Raw genomic sequence first — 22,328 nt, 5'->3', positions numbered from 1 at the left:
TAAGTTGATGCTGCTTCATAGAGTCAACTGCCCAGAGATTCGTCTCCTCTCCACGAGGAGTCTGGCTTCATCTCGGTCTTGAACTATGGGACCCGACGGGTTCGGGCTTAATTTATATAATCTTACACAGGCTCGGGCTTGCGCTCCGGTTTGCGAGGTAAACGAGCGGTCATGTGATGTGTTTCGAAATGGTCAAAATGGATGCTGATTACGACAATGGAACGATTACCTTTTGGTTGCACCAGCAACTAAAGCAAAGTCTGAGGTGTGGAAAAGTTTTGACCATGTTTATGCGCTGAAGCCATCTACAGTGGATTCAATAATTTTCCTCCACAAAAACATGTAAGTTTAGCCTAATCTCTGTGAGTAAAGGTTTTTCAAATGATAACTAAATATTAATTGAGTCTTAAATGCATAATGTGGACAGAGTATTTACGCTAATGTTGGCATTATTCTTTTATTAAATGTCAGCTGCTAGTGGCGAAGCAAATCCGGCGGAGCCTTTATCTCAATTTCGTTATTGCCAAATACCCATCTTAGTTTAAAATGTATCTTAATTAAATTTTTTAAAAGACTTGTTTTTATTGGTGCGTTGGTCTATTTATAGGCTAAATGAGCCTATGCCTATTTAGAGTGCTGAGATGTTAAGATGTCACAGAGGACTAGGTCTGTCGCTGAAACGATGGGAGGTCGTCCCAAAACCTAATGTCATGTCTCCAGTTTGGGAACATTTCGGCTTTCAACCCAATGAAAAGGGCGAGCAAGCGAATTTAGATGAGCCGATATGCAAAATTTGCGGCAAAAAGGTTCCTGTGATGCGGCAATACATCTAATTTGAGGTCATCGGGACATTCTAAAACGCTTAACGTGGTTTAATGTAGACTACTAATCTAATACAGTGATATTAACAGACCAAACTCACTAAACATCATTTTAATAAAGTATACTATCTACAAAAAATCAGATGATCCCTGAATATGAATTCATCGCGTTTAATAACATGTTAAGCCTTTTCCTCCCATAGAAAACCATCATAAGGCTTAACGTGTTATTAAACGACTTTCATTCATATTCATGACTCTTTTTTTTTTTTTTTTGTACATAGTGTACTTTATTAGTATAATGTATAGTGAGTTTGGTTTTTAAAAATAACTGTCTTAGTACATTAAGCCACATTAACAGTTTTCTTATAACGGTTTTCTATGGGAGGAAAAGGCTTAACAGGCATACCTGCTGAAGTCACGGACAACCTCCGCGTCAGTGCCCATACCCAAGAGAGCGTGAGCAGATAACGAGCTCACACACGCTATCTGCATGAGAAGTGCATCGACTCCAACGCGAATCCACTGTCCTGGTGGACCAGTGCCGCGATAATCCGCTGCTGTCCAAAGTCGCACGCAAATACATGTGTAATACGTGTAAGAACTCTTGGATTTCTTAAAAAATTTTTTATTGGAAAACGCATGTTCTTGTTGCTGTTTGGCATTTAACAATAAACAAAAATGTTTTAATACGTGTCTCTCTGTCAGTTAAAAAAGCAACAATATATGCTACATAACTCAATGATAAAGCTTTGTATGCAGCAAAATCAGGATAAATTAGGTATGTTAAAAAAAACCCGGCGGTAATAGGCCTACCGCATATCGCGCTATTGAGCCACCCATAATAACCGCAGGGGAAATTTCTTAACCGCGACAGCCCTACAGAGGACTTATTTTATTTCTTTATTCCAAATTTCAAGTGGTCTAGTCTACATTAGTTAGAATTCAGAATTCAGAATGAGCTTTATTGCCAGGTATGTTCACACATACAAGGAATTTGTTTTCGTGACAGAGCTCCGCAGTGCAACATAACAGCGACAGAACAAAAAACACAATAAGGAATAAAAAATACAAAAAAATACAAATAGGTGGGTAAGGATTGACAATATACAAATTGACAATGTATGGCAGGTATATTAAAAAGAGCATTTATGTATGTACATGTATATTATGTGGAAAAATTGTAACTGTACGCTAAGTATGTGTGTTTGGATAAATAAGTGTATGTGTATATAAATATAAATATAAGTAGTATAGTGTGTTCCATGTATGTACATGTATATTATGTGCAAAAGATTTACGTGTACGCTAAGTATGTGTGTTGGATAAAAAGTGTAGTGTATATAAATATAAATAGTGTAGTGTGTCCCACAGTTATTATCAGCTGTTCATAAGATGGATTGCCTGAGGGAAGAAACTGTTCCTGTGTCTGGTCGTTCTGGTGCTCAGTGCTCTGTAGCGTCGACCAGATGGCAACAGTTCAAAGAGGGAGTGTGCTGGATTTGAGGGGTCCAGAGTGATTTTAACAGCCCTTTTGCTCACTCTGGATAAGTACAGTTCTTGAATAGATGGGAGGGTTGTACCGATAATTCGCTCAGCAGTCCGGACTACCCTCTGTAGTCTTCTGAGGTCCGATTTAGAAGCTGAGCTGAACCAGACAGTTACTGAAGTGCAGAGGATGGATTCGATGATGGTGGAGTAGAACTGTTTCAGCAGATCCTGTGGCAGGTTAAACTTCCTCAGCTGGCGAAGGAAGTACAACCTCTGCTGGGCCTTTTTCACAATGGAGTCAATGTGAATGTCCCACTTCAGGTCCTGAGAGATAGTGGTGTCCAGGAACCTGAATGACTCCACTGCAGTCACAGTGCTGTTCATGATGGTGAGTGGGGGGAGTGCAGGGGGGTTTCTCCTGAAGTCCACGATCATCTCCACTGTTTTGAGCGTGTTAAGCTCCAGGTTGTTGAGACTGCACCAGACAGCCAGCTCTTTAACCTCCTGTCTGTAAGCAGACTCGTCACCATCCTGAATGAGGCCGATGAGTGTGGTGTCATCTGCAAACTTCAGGAGCTTGACAGAGGGGTCCTTAGATGTGCAGTCATTAGTGTACAGGGAGAAGAGCAGTGGGGAGAGAACACAGCCCTGGGGAGCTCCGGTGCTGATTGTACGGGTGCTGGATGTGTATTTTCCCAGCCTCACTAGCTGCTGCCTGTCTGTCAGGAAGCTGTTGATCCACTGACAGACGGAGGTGGGCACAGAGAGCTGAGTTAGTTTGGGCAGGAGGAGGTTTGGGATGATCGTGTTGAAGGCAGAGCTGAAGTCCACAAACAGGATCCTCACATAGGTCCCCGGTCTGTCTAGGTGTTGCAGAACATAATGCAGTCCGATGTTTACTGCATCGTCCACAGACCTGTTTGCTCTGTAGGCAAACTGAAGAGGATCCAGCAAGGGTCCAGTGATGTCCTTCAGGTGGGCCAGCATCAGTTTTTCAAATGACTTCATGACTACAGACGTTAGAGCCACAGGCCTGTAGTCATTTAGTCCTGTAATTTTGGATTTCTTTGGGATGGGGATGATGGTGGAGCGTTTGAAGCATGAAGGGACTTCGCACAGCTCCAGCGATCTGTTGAAGATCTTTGTGAAGATGGGGGCCAGCTGGTCAGCACAGGATTTCAGACAGGCTGGTGTAACACAATCTGGGCCTGGTGCTTTTTTCCTTTTCTGCTTCCTAAAGACCTGGCGCACCGCATCCTCGCTGATCTGTATTGCAGGTGTGGGGGAGAGGGGGGATGCAGGAGGTGTGAATGGTGAGAGCGCTTGATTGGAGAGGTGTTCCGGGTGGGTTGCAGGAGTTGTGAGTGGTGTGAACAGTTGTTTGGAGAGGCATTCAGGGTTGGTTGCAGGAGTTGTGAATGGTGAGAGCGGTTGATTGGAGAGGTGATCAGGATGGGTTGCAGGAGCTGTTAATGGTGTGAACGGTTGTGTGGAGAGGCATTCAGGGTTGGTTGCAGGAGCTGTGAATGGTGTGAACGTTTGTTTGGAGAGGCATTCAGGGTTGTTTGCAGGAGTTGTTATTGGTGTGAACGGTTGTGTGGAGAGGTGTTTAGGGCAGGTGATGGGTGTTCTTTCAAACCTGCAGTAAAACTCGTTCAGATCGTCTGCCAGTCGTTGATTTTCCACAGTGCTGGGGGGTGGTGTCTTGTAATTGGTGATCTTCTTTAGGCTTTTCCACACTGATGCGGAGTCGTTCGAAGTGAACTGAGTCCTTATTTTTTCAGAATAATTCCTCTTTGCCACTTTGATCTTCTTTTCCAGTGTGTATTTAGCCTGTTTATACAAGACATTGTCCCCCTTCACGTAAGCATCTTCTTTGGCCTGACGGAGCTGTCTGAGTTTTGCAGTGAACCACGGTTTGTCATTGTAGGTAATTTAGTTGAGTCTTGGTAGGAATACACATATCCTCACAGAAACTGATATATGATGTTACGGTCTCTGTGAGTTCGTCCAGATCGGTGGCAGCAGCTTCAAAAACACTCCAATCAGTGAGGTCAAAACAAGATTGTAAATCCTGCTCTGCTTCATTAGTCCATCTTTTTACAGTCCTTAATACAGGTTTAGCTGATTTTAGTTTCTGCCTGTAGGTCGGTATAAGATGAACCAGAAGGTGATCAGAATGTCCCAAAGCTGCTCGTGGAACAGAGTGAAATGCATCCTTTATTGTTGTGTAACAGTGATCCAATATATTACTGTCTCTTGTGGGACAAGTAACATGCTGTCTGTATTTTGGCAGTTCACGGGAGAGATTGGCTTTATTAAAGTCCCCAAGAATGATTAAAACAGAGTCTGGGTGTTGTTGTTCTGTCTCTGTGATCTGCTCAGCGAGTTTCTGTAAAGCTGAGCTCACGTGCGCTTGAGGAGGGATGTAAACACTAACCAGAATGAACGAATGAAACTCCCGCGGCGAATAGAACGGCTTGCAGTTAATGAAGAGCGTTTCGAGATTTGAGCAGCACGTCTTCTTTAACACAGTTACATCTGTACACCACCGTTCATTGATGTAAAAGCATGTCCCGCCGCCGCGCGATTTCCCCGTTGATTCTGCGTCGCGATCCGCTCTAAACAGCTGAAAGTCCGGCAGATGGAGCGCGCTGTCCGGTATGGTGTCATTCAGCCAAGTTTCCGTGAAACACAGAACAGCAGAGTGGGAGAAATCTTTATTTGTCCGAGAGAGCAAAAGCAGTTCGTCCGTTTTGTTGGGTAGAGAGCGGAGATTTGCCAGATGGATGCTAGGCAACGGCGTTCGAAATCCGCGTTTTCTGAGTCTCACGAGCGCTCCCGCTCGCTTTCCCCGCCTGCGCGTCCTCTTGAAGCGTGTGATCAGGGCAGCCGCTCCGCCGACAAGAATGTCCAGCAAAACATCAGAATAGTCGAAAACCGGTGAAATATCGGGAGATGTGTGTTGCCGAATATCCAGCAATTCGTCCCTGGTGAAACTGATTGCAGGAATATAACTAAAGACAGGACAAACTAACAAAAACACAAAAAAAACTGCAGAGCACGTCACGGAGGCAGCCATCCTGTATCGGCGCCACTCAGAGTTTTGAATAAATTATGTTAAAACCGAGCGCCAACCTCCCGCTCTCTCTCGTGAGGCCAATAAGGAAGTGACTAAAACTGCAATTCATCGACTGGCCGCTTGAGGCTGTTAAAACCGAGCGCCAACCTCCCGCTCTCTCTCGTGAGGCCAATAAGGAAGTGACTAAAACTGCAATTCATCGACTGGCCGCTTGAGGCTGGCTGCAAAAGGGAGTCAGTCCCATAGACTCCCCTTGTTAAAATGCCCAACTTTACAGCAGGAAAAAACATGCCTGGTTCAGAAAATGATTTTGGTCTAAATAGCTAATTTTGCCCTTCATGACAACTGTGAGGGGGGTGAATTTTTTTATAACTCATCCGTTTAAATTATATTAAGACTTAAAGTTCTGCATAATTAAGGGCGTAGCCACTTGAGTGACAGGTGGATTGCCGCTGCTGACACTGCCGTCGGGCTAGGTGGGTGTGGCTACAGCAACTAGCTCCCGCCTTTTTTGCCCATTTTTGATTGTCCGGGAGAGTCGCGCGGTGAAGCACTGCCAAGATGACGACGGCCCGCTCTACACACTTTAGGCTTCAAAAACACACTTCAGGAGTCTACGGGTGACGTCACGGACACTACGTCCATGTTTTTATACAGTCTATGGTTAAAACATGTCTAAATTACTCATTCTTGACAAAAGGCAAAAGAGCTGTGTGCGTGCGCACATTTGAATAATGTCGGGCTATAAACGGGTTTGGGCTTTTAAAAAGCTGTCAATCAAAATGTACTTGTCGGGCTCGGGTCCTGTCGGGCCTAACTTTATGGCCTGATTACAGCTCTAGGCTGAGCAGCCACTGGATGACTGTGAGATTTCATGGCCATGCCCCTCTCTGTCGTGTGTTTCAACTAGGTCATATAGGCTGATGTGCAGTGGACTTTGTGCAACTTTGCTCTGTTGTGATGTGTGCTTGCATTTCATAGGGGCACTCACAGATTGTAACCTATACTTCATTCATTTCGAGCAGAGAAGTTTCTGACTTTAAGAGTTCTCAGGAAGCACTCAAGCTGATGGCTGCAGCTTTGGCAGAGTGCTTTGCTTTGCTCTCACTCATAAGGCGAGACTGTCAGCTCTCTTATGGCTGTTCTCACGTCCCTCGCTTGTTGTGAGTGACAGGAACTCTAATGGCCTTTGTGTCCGGATTGAAACCATCATGTTTATAGTTTCCCGGCAAAATGTCCTGTCAATAAGAATTTCAAGTGGCACAGGAAGGCCGATAACCTCTCACCCTTCCACATGATCAACTCATGCTGGGCACTTAGGTCAGTTCCGTGATTTAAATGTTTCTTCACTCGCATCTTGACTTTGCCTTTGCCGAAGGATTATGTCTACAAATTGAACTTGAAGATTGTGGGTGGTGTCAAATAGGTCATGTGGATGACTGCGGCAGTCATTGAAGTTGTGTGTATTATGTTCATGACAGCACCGGCATCACAGTTGCAGTGGACATCAGTACTAGGTGTTGGCATGACTGTCACCCTTATAGCACGGTCAGGCTTATCTCCGGTTGTAACATTATGCAATAGTGTCTGTGTTAGTGCTGCAATCATTGGATTATTATTTGGCCACTAGCACATTGTGATTTTGTCAGCTTTACTCTGCTTCAGTCCAAAGATTCTGAGGCAATGGCGTTCAGCGCAACCTTATAGTGCGGGAGAGCCCACTTCTATTTTGCTTGCTTGAACATCATTGGCAGGTGAATTCTTACCCGTGATATTTCTTAGGGCTTCAGTAGATTCAAGGAAGGAAGGGATAACACCGCAAAGCGACACCTCAGATGACGCAGTATCTCATTCACTCCTCTCAGGGAACCAAGGTTACGTTAGGTAACCTGGAGATGTTTCCTTGTCCACAGTCCAAAAAGTTGAGACAGGCTCCAGCATTCCAGCATAAGAAAAGCAGTTTGAAAAATTTATGGACGGGGGCACAGGTCTCAATTGGGCTAAACACCAAAATAGTTGTGTGACCCCCAAACCAGGGTCTTATAAATTGTATGCGTTATTTCAGTGACATGAGAAATACTTTCCGCAGCACATAACTTTTACATTTTATTTTTATGTTCTAGATTCTGAAAATTATATGAATTTAAGGTAATATTCTGCCTATATTTCTATTCCATTCAAGTATGTCATAACAGAACGCAAGCAAGTCGTTGTTAAAACTCATAAATGCATGTGCTTTCTTGTCAAACAGGCACCGCAAAACGAAGATAACAGCAGAAACAAACAATTATTAAGTCAAAATGTAATAGGAGATTACTAATAGTGATTGTGACAACTAGCCCCAACTTGCTTGTTTTTGAGGTGTGATAATTGGAAAATCCCAAAAGCCTACAAGCAGTAGAAATGTGTTTTCAAGCGAGATGTTTATTGCTGTAATCCACTACCCGAACTATTAGAAAAAACCCAGAGCTACTTTCAGAGTCTGACGAGGTCAATAAACAGCAGTTGCCTGGGGCTGTGAAAGCCTTCACTTTAGATGAGGGCAAGCAGGGTTTTCATCAACTTACACCAAGTCGATTTGAGGCAGACGTCTGGCTGCCTTTAGATGTCCGAATATGTGCAGAAACACGGTTACTGGTAATTTACTTGATTTTCATGTCCTGTAGCTCGCAGACCCATGTCATGGAACTTATTCGAGAGCTTGGTTTGGAGGTCTTCCCACAATACACTGAGGGCAAGAAGGTGCATCACGTGGGTGGTCCGCATGCCAAAATCAAAACGTACACCTCTAGCATGCCGTCATACTCCCCACTGGCCCTGCTGGACTTCACCCAGGTTCTGTGGCGGGTATGAGAAACAACACCATATCATCTGACAAAGTGCCGGTCCACAATAAAATACTTATTTTTTTTATTGAGTACTAGAATGTGACTAATAGCCATCATTTCATATCTTAATGGATGAAGGCTTCAGGTTCCATATTGTTTTTAAGATGCATATTTACCTTGTACGTTCAGCCACAATAGATCTTGTAGATTGCTCAGACCTTTACAGATGTATGAAAGCTTTTTAGCTGCTATTACTAAGAGTGGCGAATGGATTAATGGGTTTGTTCAATCTATTGAGGTCATTTTTGACATCATGCTAGTTTCAAACTCAACCGTAAGGTGAGAAATGTGTTGTTAGTGTACTAAAAGTATTCTTCAAGTGGATTAGATGCACTGAAAATATGAGCTGTAAATGTTCAGTGCAGTAATGCATGGATATTTAATAATAATAACTAAAGTGTATTGGCTTGTGTTTTTTTTAATTTTTTTATTCAGTATCATTAATATTATCGAGTTAAATTTAAAAAAAAGTAATATTGGAACATATTATATTGTTTCAGTTTTTTGGCCCAGAATGTTCATTTCCGTGCATCCCTAATTATGTGTATATCACCTAGATTAACCATCTTACTCAGACCATATCAGTTGAAGACCCAATGAGTTCTCCTAATGCTGAGCTGTATGATGGCATGACGCTTCACACCTTCATGGAAAAATACATCTGGACCACACGTGAGCATTTGCATTTCTTGCATTTTCAATTGCTTTATGCAAAGTAGCTCATTGACATCTGTCGATACTTATCTATCTGTGTGTCCTAAAGAGGTGAAAGAGGAGCTGGCTTTGTGTAGCCGTATCGTTTTTGGCTTGGAACCCTCTCAGATCTCCTTCCTGTATTTTCTGATGTACTCCGCTGCAGCAGGGGGCACCCTACGACTCCTGGAGACCACACCTGGCTCGGGTCAGGAGTTCAGGGTCAAGGTATGGGAGAGAGATAAGGTGGATAAACAACACAGAGACATGACAGAAATCATTCACACTTTCTACAATTGCTATTCGCTCAGTTACAAGGCTAAGCATGGATTAAAAGTCCAGGTTTTTGTAATACCAACTGGTTTTTAAGGAATAATTCATACAGACATTAAAATGTTGTCATGTATGCATGACTTGTTTTCTTCCACTGAATACCGAAGTAAGCATAGTTCCAACAATATAACAATAGTTATAGCGACCAGGGCATGTCGAGCTCCAAAAAGAATTAAAACCACCATAAAAGTTTTTTAAAAGAAGTTACAAATATAGATTTCAATGTCAGCCTGTGTTAGTTGAATATGGAATAATTTTAATAAATAATATTAAATGTAAAGAAACTGAACGCTTATATAGCATCTTTCAAATTAAAATGATTACTTAAGATTAAGGTAAATGTTTGTGTATTTCTGAATAAAATGTTGTTAAATATGCCCTTTAGACCTACCTATAAATGGGAATAAATGTATTCTGCAATTCTGTCAGAATTGGCAGAAGAAGAAAATAATCAGAATTGTGAGCTACAAATTTGCCATTGCGTTTTTTGTTTTTATACCATGGTGGAAATGGGTTTCTCTATTAATATGAGCATCCCCAGTTTGAATTAGTTTTTAACAATAATATAAAGAAACATACATAATTCAATTATACAAATAACAAAAAGATAATAAAGAAATACAAAAGAATAAAAATACAATAGAAATGACAAAAAGATAATAAATAATACTTATTTTAAAATAAAAATATCAAATTAAATATAAAAGCTTCACTGTGGCAGATAAGAAGCCCAGTGGGGAATCATGCCACAACACAGATATCTGTAAGGAGGTGTTGTGGTGTGTTTTTGTGTGTTGAGAGCAGCAGCAGCTGTGGGTGAGCTCAGTATGATGGCCATCTCTCTCCACAGGGGGGCACTCAGCAGCTGTCAGAGAAGCTAGTGGAGCAGATCGGCAAAGAACGGGTTCGGCTTGGCGCCGCCGTAATGACCATATGTCAGGTAACGACTCCATCAGTGCGAGGTTGACACAGAGATAACGAGCATTTCTCCACCAGCGGTGCGGGAGATAAGTTCCTTTCCTTTAAACAAGATACTCTAAGGAAACCAAGACGTAGGTCCCGCTGTGTGCTTCTCGTTTGTTTTGCACAGCCTCTTCCTTTCCATTTCTGTATTGTACATTATTGTATGGTGAAGTGCTTGTCAGAACTGAAATATTTAGATAAGCTAAATCAACTCCATTAGATGGCTCTCATTTAAGGATTGGTGACACAAAATCTTTTGAAAGCCTACCTTTGGGGAATTAGCCTATAATGTTGCTCTGACACATAGAGAGGTAAAATCCATTAGCCATCTTAATGGTGTTACATCAACATACCTGAGTAGAAAGTTGTACTCACCCCACTGTTTATCCACATGAACTCATTGATTTATATCAAATATATATATATATATATATATATATATATATATATATATATATATATATATATATATATATATATATATATATATATATAATCCTCTTTTTGTGTTGACTATGGTTTCCTTCACAGCAGGGCATTGTCAGTGTTCTCACAATTCCTCACAATTCCAGCCTTAATAGGGTTTCAGTTTTTAATCAATTCTAATACGTTTTTCTCTTACAGAATTCAGAGAACATAAAAGTTACAACTTCTGCAGACACAGTCTTTTGTAAAGCTGTCATTGTTGCGTGTCCTTCTCACTTGGCAGGTTAGTGCACGCACACACGATTCTATGTGAATCACATGGTTCATACAAAACAATCTGTCGCACTAACCCCAAAACAGCTGTCAGTCATGTGCCCCCTATAGTGCACTTGCTCCTGGAGTACCGCCATCCTGGCCTCAAGTTTGGCTGCCACGTTTTGTTTAACAGATAGAGCGCTGCAGTCTGTTGCGCGGCTGAGTCTGGCGAGGACACTTTTAATGTGACGGATCTAAGGACAGCTCTGAATTACACATAGTGTCTGAACTGCCTCCATCCTTCTGGCCTTAAATCAGAATCCACAGATGGCAAGCTGACAGGTGACGGGAATTTTTAAAAACCAGAGACTCTGGTGAGATTAGACAGCCGTCCGAAAAGAATTAAGCGATTAAATAATGAAGGCAGTGTGCTTAGAAGTCCACCCTCTGGCCTGTTTTCTCATCTTTAAAAACCTGATAACTTTGAATAGTTTTACTGGTTTATTGATGCATGATACAAGCTGTATTTTTTGAGTGACTATATACACATACATACATAATTGCATTTATGGTTTATGGGGACTCTTCATAGGCGTAATGGTTTTTACTGTACAAACTGTATTTTCTATTGCCCTACACCTAAACCTACCCCTTAAAGAAAACTACTGGCAATTTTTGAATTTCATAAAACACCATTCTGTTTGTTTTTTAAGCCTTTTGTTTTACAGGGACACAGGAAGTGTCCTCATAAACAATGTTTATGTTGTATTCCCCATGTCGTTATACACATTTTTGTCCTCATAGACCATATACGTGACCCCAGTCTTAAGTCGCTGGGGTATAGTTTACTGGGTCAAAATGTATGATTTTTCTTTTATGCCAAAAATCATTAGGATATTAAGTACAGATCATGTTCCATGAAGATATTAAGTACATTTTCTACTGTAAATATAAAAAAACTTAATTTTTGATTAGGAATATGCATTGGTAATAACTTAATTTGGACAACTTTAAAGGCGATTTTCACAATATTTCGATTTTTTTTGCACCCTCAGATTCCAGATTTACAAATAGTTGTATCTCGGCCAAATATTGTCCGATCCTAATAAACCATACATCAATGGAAAGCTTATTTATTAGCTTATTAACCCTTATGACTGATTTGTGGTCCAGGGTCACAAATACCAGCACACACACACACACACATAGGCATATTAATATATTAGGGAAGTCGTGGCCTAATGGTTAGAGAGTCGGACTCCCAATCGAAAGGTTGTGGGTTCGAGTCCCGGGCCGGCAGGAATTGTGGGTGGGGGGAGTGCATGTACAGTTCTCTCTCCACCTTCAATACCACGACTTAGGTGCCCTTGAGCAAGGCATCGAACCCCCAACTGCTCCCTGGGCGCTGCAGCATAAATGGCTGCCCACTGCTCCGGGTGTGTGCTCACAGTGTGTGTGTGTGTTCACTGCTCTGTGTGTGTGTGCATTTCGGATGGGTTAAATGCAGAGCACAAATTCTGAGTATGGGTCACCATACTTGGCTGAATGTCACTTCACTCACTCACTCACTTAATTATGATACAATGCAAAAAAAAAATGTCTACATGCTTTTGTAATTCCATTTCGTAATTCACACAAAATACTGTTTTAGTAGAGTATTCTTTAGATCTTTAGTAGAATGTTCTTCGACAGCTTTTCCATTCAATTAAAGTTTATGCCAAGTATAAAAAAACACCAACAAGCTTATAGCTTTTTTTTTACTTTAGTAATGACAGTCAGGGAATGATATGTTTTTTGTCAGTTCAAAGCTACTATACAACTTCAGAATAATTGGGATATAGCAGAAGAAGTCATACAGACAACTTTCACTGTACTTTTTTCCTTCTTTTATACTTTTGAGCCTGGCAGTTTTATTCACCATCCACTTTAACTGAATGGGAAAGCTGCTCAAGGACTTCTGTGTTTTATTTATATGAATATGAAAAAATATTAAATAAGAAAATAGAAAATAAAGTACTGGAAACTGCATGAGGGTGAGAACATGATACCAACATTTAAAGAAAATGTTTTCAGAAAATGTCTTAAATGTAGTTGATTTACATTAATGTTACTATTGTAACATTTTGTTACTGTTAATATTTATTATCACTAATAATATTGTATTAACATACAGGTTTCGGTTAGCTATTTCGGTAACACTTTACAATAAGGTTCATTAGTTAACAGTAGCTACATGTATTACTTAACATGAACTAAGCACGGAAAAATACTGATCTTTGTTAATGTTAATTTCAACATTTAATAATACATTATTAGAATAATGGATTATTAGGAAGTTACATTTGTTGACATTAGTTAATGCACTGTGAACTAACATGAACAACGAAGACCTGTATTTTCATTAACATTAACAAAGATGAAAAAATACTGTAACAAATGTATTGTTTATTGCTAGATCATGTTAGTTAATACATTACCTAATGTTAAAAAATCACACCCTATTGTAAAGTGTGACCACTATTTCCTAAGGGATTGTTTTCAGAAAATGTCTTAAATGTAGTTTTTAATTCCAGTTTTTAGCTGCTGTCTGTGATATACAGACTAATCCACTCAGGGAACTGAACACCTACAGGTCTTTTAATGCCTATTGCCTCTCTCACTCGAGTGTTAGCTTGTCCCGCTGCGTGTCGTCTTGTCTTCTGGGCTGATGGAGACCAATGTTTTAACCTCACATCCATCTATCTTTTATAATGAGTGAAGTCCCTCCCCCACCACCTCCATTTCAATGATTAATGAACTGCTTGACTTGATATACTTCATTATGCATGCCAGGTAATAGAAGACTTCTGTTCATTGCAGCCCACAAGAGCTGCGTCTCACTGTATATTCTCAATATTGATTTTCATATTATATTCCATTTTTAAAGAAACAGTTCACCTTAAAATGAAAATGGTTACTATAGTATCATTCCAAACTCATTTATTGTTTTGTTTTTACAGAACGCAAATGTTCTTGCCATTCAAGCTCTAAACAAGTATCATAATAGTGGTCGTGCTCTATATTCCACATATACCTTTTATTTATGTAATTTTAATGTAATCATGCATAATGATTTTTTGTTTTGTGACCAAATATATATATATATATATATATATATATATATTGCATTTATTTGTAACATTGATATTAAGATTTCACAATTATTTTAAGTCTAATTTTCTGTTTCACATATGAAAAATAACAGCATACAGGTTTGAAACAACATGAGGGTGAATAAACATTGACTGAATATTAAAGTGCCCCTATTATGCCATTTCTAAGGTTCTTTACAGCTTTGCGGTTTGTTTACATTCATATTACACACTGCATGGAAAGGTTATATTCGAAGTGGCAAAATTTGGGTACTTTAAATTTGATGTGAACCATTTCTCCAAAATGACTGAAAATGTGAATTATACACTCTTTCCACTCTTCCCTATAAATTTGTTTACTTCAGAAGTCACAGGGAATGCCTGTCATGAGGAAAGTCAGCGAGATGGACGTCTTCTAGCGATCACTTAAATACGTGTGTTAAAGCCTTACACGGCAATCCTGGAGTTCTCTGTCAGTTGGGGAGAGGACAGAATATGAAGTGTGGGTGTGTGTGCGTGGGCAACCATGAGAAACGAACGTGTGTGTGTTTGCTGGAACTGCTGTGTGTGGGTGCGTGTGTAGCTGTATAAACCCATGAAGTATTCATGCTTTGCTGCACCAAGCCTACAATATGCCTGCGATTAGTCAGGTTGTGGGATGCATGTGCTTTTTGTCTTGGTATTTTGTTTGGCGTTCGGATGCTCAACCGAGTTTGGACGCATTCCTTCGGTGGGTTTGTGGCATGTCGAAGCATAACCGGGTGCAGCTGGTTGGTTGTTATATTTAACTCCCAAGTCGTCCTCCAAAACGCTGTACCTGACTAAGCTGGCACTGCAGCTGCATGCAATTTGAGCTGACTGACAGAGAAAACGGTCCCAGGCCCGGCCTCCCATCGCCTCCACTTTGATGAGAGAGCATATCCAGTGACAGTGGACTACGGCGGTGGCAGGAAACCTCACAGACGCGTCACTCAGAGTTTCGCTTTGAGGTCTGTTTATACTGTAAGAAAGCAGGGAAGCATTAGCATCCGTCTGACTGTATTTTGGACTGTGTGTTAAATCTACACAGTTATAAAATATGTTTGAACTGTTACATTTTATATATAAAAAAGTATGTAAAATGTATGTGTATTCATTTATATTAGAATTTGTTTAGTTATTCAAAAGTAGAGTGAAACACACTTCTTTTTTAAGTACAGTTTTCCCCAAGGCTCCAGGCGGGTGGGCGAATCCTACAGAAATGCTGAGAGCACCTGTGGTCCATTAGCCTGAGGTTATGTTAGAAATGTCTGTTCCACCACTCACCCCTGAGTAACAGAGGTGACAGATATGACAACGAGTGAGGGAGAATAGAGACAACACAGATACAAAAAATAAATAAATAAAATACCTGAGGGCACGAAAGCGAGAGACAGACTGACAGAAGCGTAAGTGGAACTAAAATATGGTCTGTAAAATAACCAGTGGATTCACCAAAGCATGATCTGCAGCCACATTGCTTGTGTGTAGTGTCGTTTATTTGCATTGTTGTGTTATTCTGACAACTGGTTCACTAAACATTTTCTAATAATATGTGCTGAATGCAATTTGCACGGCACAGTTTCCGCTGTTATTGAGTATTCAGTTGTGGAGGACACAGCAGATTACAACAATCTGGTGTACTTCACTGGCCTCTACAGCATCACTCATTGAATGGCTTTTTGAAATGGTGAAACTGCGCTTTTGGACACAGTACACGCCTGTTTAACACTCCCTCCATCATTCGATTGTTATTAGATGAATAACTGCTGCCACAATTGATATAAAACATACACAAATGTCTAATTTGTTCAAAAGCTGCATAAATGAATTCACCCTTCTGTCTTTCCGTTTGGCTGCCAGAGAGGTGGTGTTGCGGCATCGCTGTTTCCTAACGTCTAGCAAATTTAAGCAAGCAGATAGTCGCTGTCGCTTACAAGCACACATTTATGATGAACTGCCAGGCGCAGAGTGATCGCTCTCAATCAATGAGAGCAACTCCACGCCTCAGTTACTGCGGGATAAATTAGATCTGTTTCCCCCGTCTGCCATCTCAGCCCTTCAGAGAGACAGATTCATGTGGGTTGACATAGGACTGTCGGTCACATGTAAACCATTGCACATATTCTGTGAATCATGGTTAAGAAATGATACAGTGTGTTGTGTGGTTTGTTGTATTCATTAACATGTTTGAAAGTGCATTGGGAGAGAGTCAACCCAATGGAAATGTGATAATCAGAGCCTCTTGTTCAATTAGAAATATTTGTGAAACATAATGCAATCAAAATATATTTTTCTGATTGCCATCGCTTAACAAAATTACACACGTAGCGCTTCTCTGCATCGCTTGTCCTGTTTGATTTTTCAGTGCCTGGATAGAGACGTTTATTAACATTAGCTTCAATTAAAATGCCTTTCTGTGTATTGCCAGATCCACTTGAATAAGATGTTGGGTGATATGAAAAATATTTTTACAGATGGACTTAGTGACAGTTTGCTTCCCAACAGTATCCAAGTGCACTTGTATGTCCCTTTTGTTATAATAACCTTGGTATTTTGTAATTGTTTTGCATATCCGGCTTTTTAGATAATCACATTCATATCAGGCTGTTCTTGGGACTTTATCTGAGGTATCATAACACACATTCAGCTGGTATAACAGTGACTAGCCATTGGTCCTAAGAAATATTTTTCCCACTCACTTAAAAACAAAAATTTTTTTCAATGAACAGTTTAAAGCTAGGAAAATTACTTGCCAGTTCCCAAATGAATCACAACATTAAAACATTTGACTCTAAAAATAATTTAAAAACAGGAAAATGGGGAAGTGTATAACTGTATACATCATAACATCTTGAGGGAATGAACTAGTCGTCCATTTACATTTTGGCATCAAGACTGGGAAGAAACAAAAACAACAACTCATGTTTCATGTGTTACATGTTTTATTTGATCAGCTTATTGTGCATGTTCATACACTCAAGTTCTCTGATTGGTGGATTTTTCTTGAAAATTGTGGGTATTGAAGTACTTCAAGACTTTTATCAGCTATTAATATATATATATATATATATATATATATATATATATATATATATATATATATATATTTTTTTTTTTTTTTAATGTGTTTATAAACGTACAAAAACGCTAAGTGCTATTAGTATTTCAACTGTAGTGTGCCATTCAATATTACATTTAAAGTTCATGTAATTAAATATGTAATATATATTTTTAAATATGTGACCAACAAATTTCAAAGACAATTAGAGTAATTACATATAAAGGTATACATGAGCCCTACTTAAGTGGAACCAAAAAAGCACTTTTTAAGAACGAATTGCTTTATATTTAAATTTCAATTATAATACATTTTCATTTCCATTATAAATAATATACTATAACTACGTCTCCAAAAACATTCAGTTCAGTTCGTACTTAAGTATGTTCTTTTAAAGTATATTATTTCCATAAGGTTTTTACTGTTATGGTTTAGCATTTTAATTTCAAGTGACCAACTGGGTAGCAAACGACTATTTATTTGTGTGCCTCGCTCTTCAAAAGGCTAGCTGACAAGTTGGCTTGTCGCCAGAAGGCTGTCTCGTCAAAAATGAGGTCAGTGTCCCTTCTGGCACTGTTTGTGTTACTCAGGCGTAGAGATGGCCCTGAGGGCTGCACATAAAGTTATTGGATACCCTACACTTACACTCGCAAAATGGGCTAACCCTTAATTACGGCTTTTAGGAAAACAAAGTAGTAGTGTTAAATCAAAGAATTCTTTAATATATTGGCAATTTCATGGAGAGCTAGTCATTGGGGTATTACATCCAATTTGCCAAAGTGCTGCTTGATTAGAAGGTATAGCCACCTGAATCAATACCAAAGGATGATCTGAGACCTATGAGTTATTCTATACCATATTCTTCATGTCTGCGTTCCTCTTCTCACTATTTTCCCCTTCCATATCTTTTAATCCATTTGCTTTTTTCAATTTCTCTTTAAAACATGCATTTATTTTCAGTCCTGTCCTCTAACAGCAATAAAGTATCCCATAATCCCCTATCAAGTGAGTGTCAGTGAGACATTTGCTCTGTTTCAAAACCTAGTGAGCTGCCTATATAAGCAGAATTTTAAGGCGTTGTATGCATGTACTTGATTCTGAGGTCGTACTAAAATGTACACTCTAAGAAAAGTCTGTAAAAAATAATGCACCCAATGTACCATAACACTTAGTACATTAGTCTCAAATCACGTCATTATTTCATATTACTAGCAAAAGTTGTTACCAAAAAACACACCTTATCACTCATAAAACAATTCCTTAAAGGGATAGTTCACCCAAAAATCAAAATTAGGTCATTAATAACTCACCCTCATGTTGTTCCAAACCCGTAAGACCTCCGTTTATCTTTGGAACACAGTTTAAAGGTCCTATGACATGAAAATTTCACTTTCTGAGGTTTTTTAACATTAATATGAGTTCCCCTAGCATGTATGTGGTCCCCAAGTTTCTAAAAATTTTAATCGGTGCAAATCGAGATTTTGCTATCTTTCTCTGCCTTTGAGAAAATGGAAGCTCAAACGGTCTGATCTGGAATCTCCTCTTTGTGACGTTGTAAAGAGAAATGTTACCTCCCCTTTCTCTGCTTTGCCCGCCCAAATATTTACATATAATTCAGTCGCAATGTCAGCACAGGCGTTAAACAGACTTTTATGATATGGATTCGACAGCACCGGCACAAACAGTGAGTAACAGTGTTTATTAATGCCTGATCTGTGATCAGTGATTTCTGATGTGCAGATAATTATTCAAGTTCACACAGACTTTCTTTCTAAATCGTTTAATACTGTTTATGCATCAGTGAATCAAGCCAGTGACTAAACGATCAACTTCACGTTCTTTCTCTTAGTAGCATGAAACAAATCTGTTATTTAAATTGTGATTTAACTACAGAGAGCGATCAAAGAACGCTCCCTTTTTTTTCGGAGCTGTCACACATCGCGAGTATATATTATCTGCACTCTTGCCCAAACTGCCGTTACAATGAATGACGCTGCTATGCTGCACAATGGAGTTCTTACTGTATTCATGTGGTGTATTCATTTGTTTGTCGTTAGTTGTGGTGAAAGCATTATGTGAGAGAAAACGTGTTGCAATAATGACGAGATCACTGCATTCACGCGATAAACAGACTCTGTCTACTCAGCTCATCACTGCAGCCTTTCATGTGATGGGAAAAGATCGAAAAAATAATTATATAATAAACAAATCCACGATTCGTTAATCTTGACAGCTGTAGTATTTGAGAGGGTTCCACATGTAATACGCATTTCAAATGCAAAGATGTCAGCCAATCACAACAGTTGTCGTTTACTCGGAGTCTCACAGCAGACACGCCCCTTCAAACAGAGCATTCAAGCCAGAGGGCTATTATCAGGATATAAAAATGCTTTTTATTTCTACATTTTAAATGTAAAAATCATACTAAATATAAGTACACCTAAGGAAACATTAAAAAGCATTTAAAGAAAAGGAAATAATCCATTTCATGGGACCTTTAAGATATTTTAGATTTAGTCCGAGAGCTCTCAGTCCCTCCATTGAAGCTGTGTGTACGGTCTACTGTCCATGTCCAGAAAGGTAATAAAAACATCTTCAAAGTAGTCCATGTGACATCAGAGGGTCAGTTAGAATTTGTTGAAGCATCGAAAATACATTTTGGTTCAAAAATAGCAAAAACTATGACTTTATTCAGCATTGTCTTCTCTTCCGTGTCTGTTGTGAGAGAGTTCAAAACAAAGCAGTTTGTGATATCCGGTTCACGAACGAATCATTCGATGTATCCGGATCTTTTTGAACCAGTTCACCAAATCAAACTGAATCATTTTAAACGGTTCGCGTCTCCAATACACATTAATCCAAAAATAACTTAAGCTGTTAACTTTTTTAATGTGGCTGACACTCCCTCTGAGTTAAAACAAACCAATATCCCGGAGTAATTCATTTACTCAAACAGTACACTGACTGAACTGCTGTGAAGAGAGAACTGAAGATGAACACCAAGCCAAGCCAGATAATGAACAAAACATTGACTCGTTCACGTGTTTGGGTGAACTATCCCTTTAAAAACACTGACAACAGATAACATTATACAGTGTTCCCAAATGTTCCCTTTTGAAAAAGTGACCAAAGTTTAGAGAAATGGGTTCTAGCAAATGTAAGAACAGAACTGTCTTTCTCATTGAATGTAAGTATCATTCCACTGTTCTTTTCTAGCGTTAAATGGCTCTTATTTAATTCAGTGGCACGCTGACTATGCCCTCTCTTTCAGCCAAGATCCTTTACGAGCCTGCCCTGCCAGTGGAGCGTCAGCGCCTCACCCAGTGCCTGCCCATTGGCCACATGACAAAGTTTATCGTCACTTACCCCACTGTGAGTAACACGCATAACCCATCCACTTACCAAAAGCCAGCTTACCGGCTTTCCCAGCACAGTGCAGTCACTTCCCCTACAGCTCTATTGCATTAAACTCTATAATGAAGTTAAAATGAGCAGAGGCATGGAGAGCTGCCTCCTAGTGCTCTGTCTAGCATATTCCTTATAAGCCCTCACTATAAGTTAATATCTTGGCTCTGCACTGACTGGAGATCTTAAGTAGAGGCTAAGATTTGTCTGTCAACTGTGAACGATGTTTTCGAATATTTTATATAAGATAATGGGTTTCATTCACTGACAACTTGTGCATAAAATGTTGAAAGTAATGATAAGTTCACACTATTTCTTTTTTTAAATTTGAACTAAAACAGACACAAAAATCACTCCCTAAAGTTGCCTCTGAATATTACAGTTGCATTAATGTAAAATGTTTGTGTTATATTTTTTAATTGTTCCTATAGCTCAATTGGTAGAGCATTGGGGTTCGATTCCCCGGGAACACGATAGGTAAAAATTGATAGCCTGAATGCACTGTAAGTCACTTTGTATAAAAGCGTCTGCATAAATTCTATTTAATTTAATTTTTAATTTAAATGTAATAACCAAGTAACTCTAGAGTAAGTTTTATTTCAGAGTAACAAATAATCGTAAATGTTTCACGTGAGGATCTTTTATGTGCTTTAATATCTTTTATGTGTTTTAATCTTTTAAAATATGTTTTAATCTTTTATTATTATCTTTAACCTCATATATTTACACATTTATGAATTTTGAACTTTGTAATACATCACTTATTTAGTTATTTCATTTAATAGGCTTTATGGGAGAAACAGCATGCACACATTTTTTTCTGGAAAAACAAAATGCTTTTTAACAACAATTTAGTCATTTATATGCGTTAGAGTGTTAGATATTTTAGTCTAATAGAACAGTTTCACTTAAAGGGATAGTTCACCAAAAAAAGTAATATTCCTTCACCATTTATTAACCCTCATATAATGCCAAACCTGTTTAACATAAATCACTATCTGAAGGAGTCATGTTGCCCCTTGGTTTGAAAGGGCATGACGTTTGATTGATAATAATTATGTAGATATTGTATATAACTGATCATAGAGCTTCAATTTAATATTCACATTTATGGAAAAACAGTTGACATTTATGCAGATAATGTCAGTTTCAGCATAGCGCTGCTCTCTTTTAATAAAGAAAGAATGCTTTTCATTTTCAAGGCTGTTTTTTGATCTGACTTCACAGGCCTTTTGGAAGCAGAGAGGTTTCTCGGGGGAAATCGTGGTGCGTCCCTCTGAGGACTGTCCTTTAAGTGTCACATTTGATGCCACCAGCCCCAGAGGCAGTCCTGCGCTGGTGGGGTTCATCACTGGAGTACAGGCCCATGACTGGTGCGACAGAAAGGTGAGAGACAGATAGAGAGAATGAGTTTTGGAAAGAGAGTGATGTATTTAAATAACATAGCAAGCTGTTCTGGAGTGAGAAATGGAAAGAGGGAGTGCTAGATACAGAGAAGGAAATTTAATATGTCAGGTCTATTCTCAGTTTCACACTTTCAGGGAATACTGAGACAATGAGTCAAGAGGTGAAAAAAAAAATTATATATATATATATATATATATATATAGACATTTAGTTGCTCAGAAACGCCTTTGAAAAGCATAACAGTCAAGCGCTGGTCAATAAAATGATAATGATAATTATTGTGATATAATTTTCCTAAATAAAACAATAACGACATTTATACTAAATGTATGTAGAGTGCTGTTTTTCATAGAA

The 22,328-nt window shown here is 39.2% G+C and overlaps 1 protein-coding gene across 1 annotated transcript in view; it reads left to right on the top strand.

Moving 5' to 3' along the window:
- Positions 1-22,328, top strand: part of si:ch211-127i16.2 (amine oxidase [flavin-containing]) — a 40,420-nt gene that overhangs the window by 2,543 nt on the left and 15,549 nt on the right. The window contains exons 3-9 of the mRNA XM_059544712.1: positions 8,061-8,241; positions 8,840-8,954; positions 9,046-9,203; positions 10,159-10,248; positions 10,896-10,980; positions 20,434-20,534; positions 21,795-21,953. Coding sequence (XP_059400695.1) covers positions 8,061-8,241; positions 8,840-8,954; positions 9,046-9,203; positions 10,159-10,248; positions 10,896-10,980; positions 20,434-20,534; positions 21,795-21,953 — 889 coding nt within the window. The remainder of the gene's footprint in view (positions 1-8,060; positions 8,242-8,839; positions 8,955-9,045; positions 9,204-10,158; positions 10,249-10,895; positions 10,981-20,433; positions 20,535-21,794; positions 21,954-22,328) is intronic.

Source organism: Carassius carassius, chromosome 49 (assembly GCF_963082965.1).
Source record: "Carassius carassius chromosome 49, fCarCar2.1, whole genome shotgun sequence".
NCBI lineage: Eukaryota > Metazoa > Chordata > Actinopteri > Cypriniformes > Cyprinidae > Carassius > Carassius carassius.
This window is presented reverse-complemented; position numbering and strand designations above follow the sequence as displayed.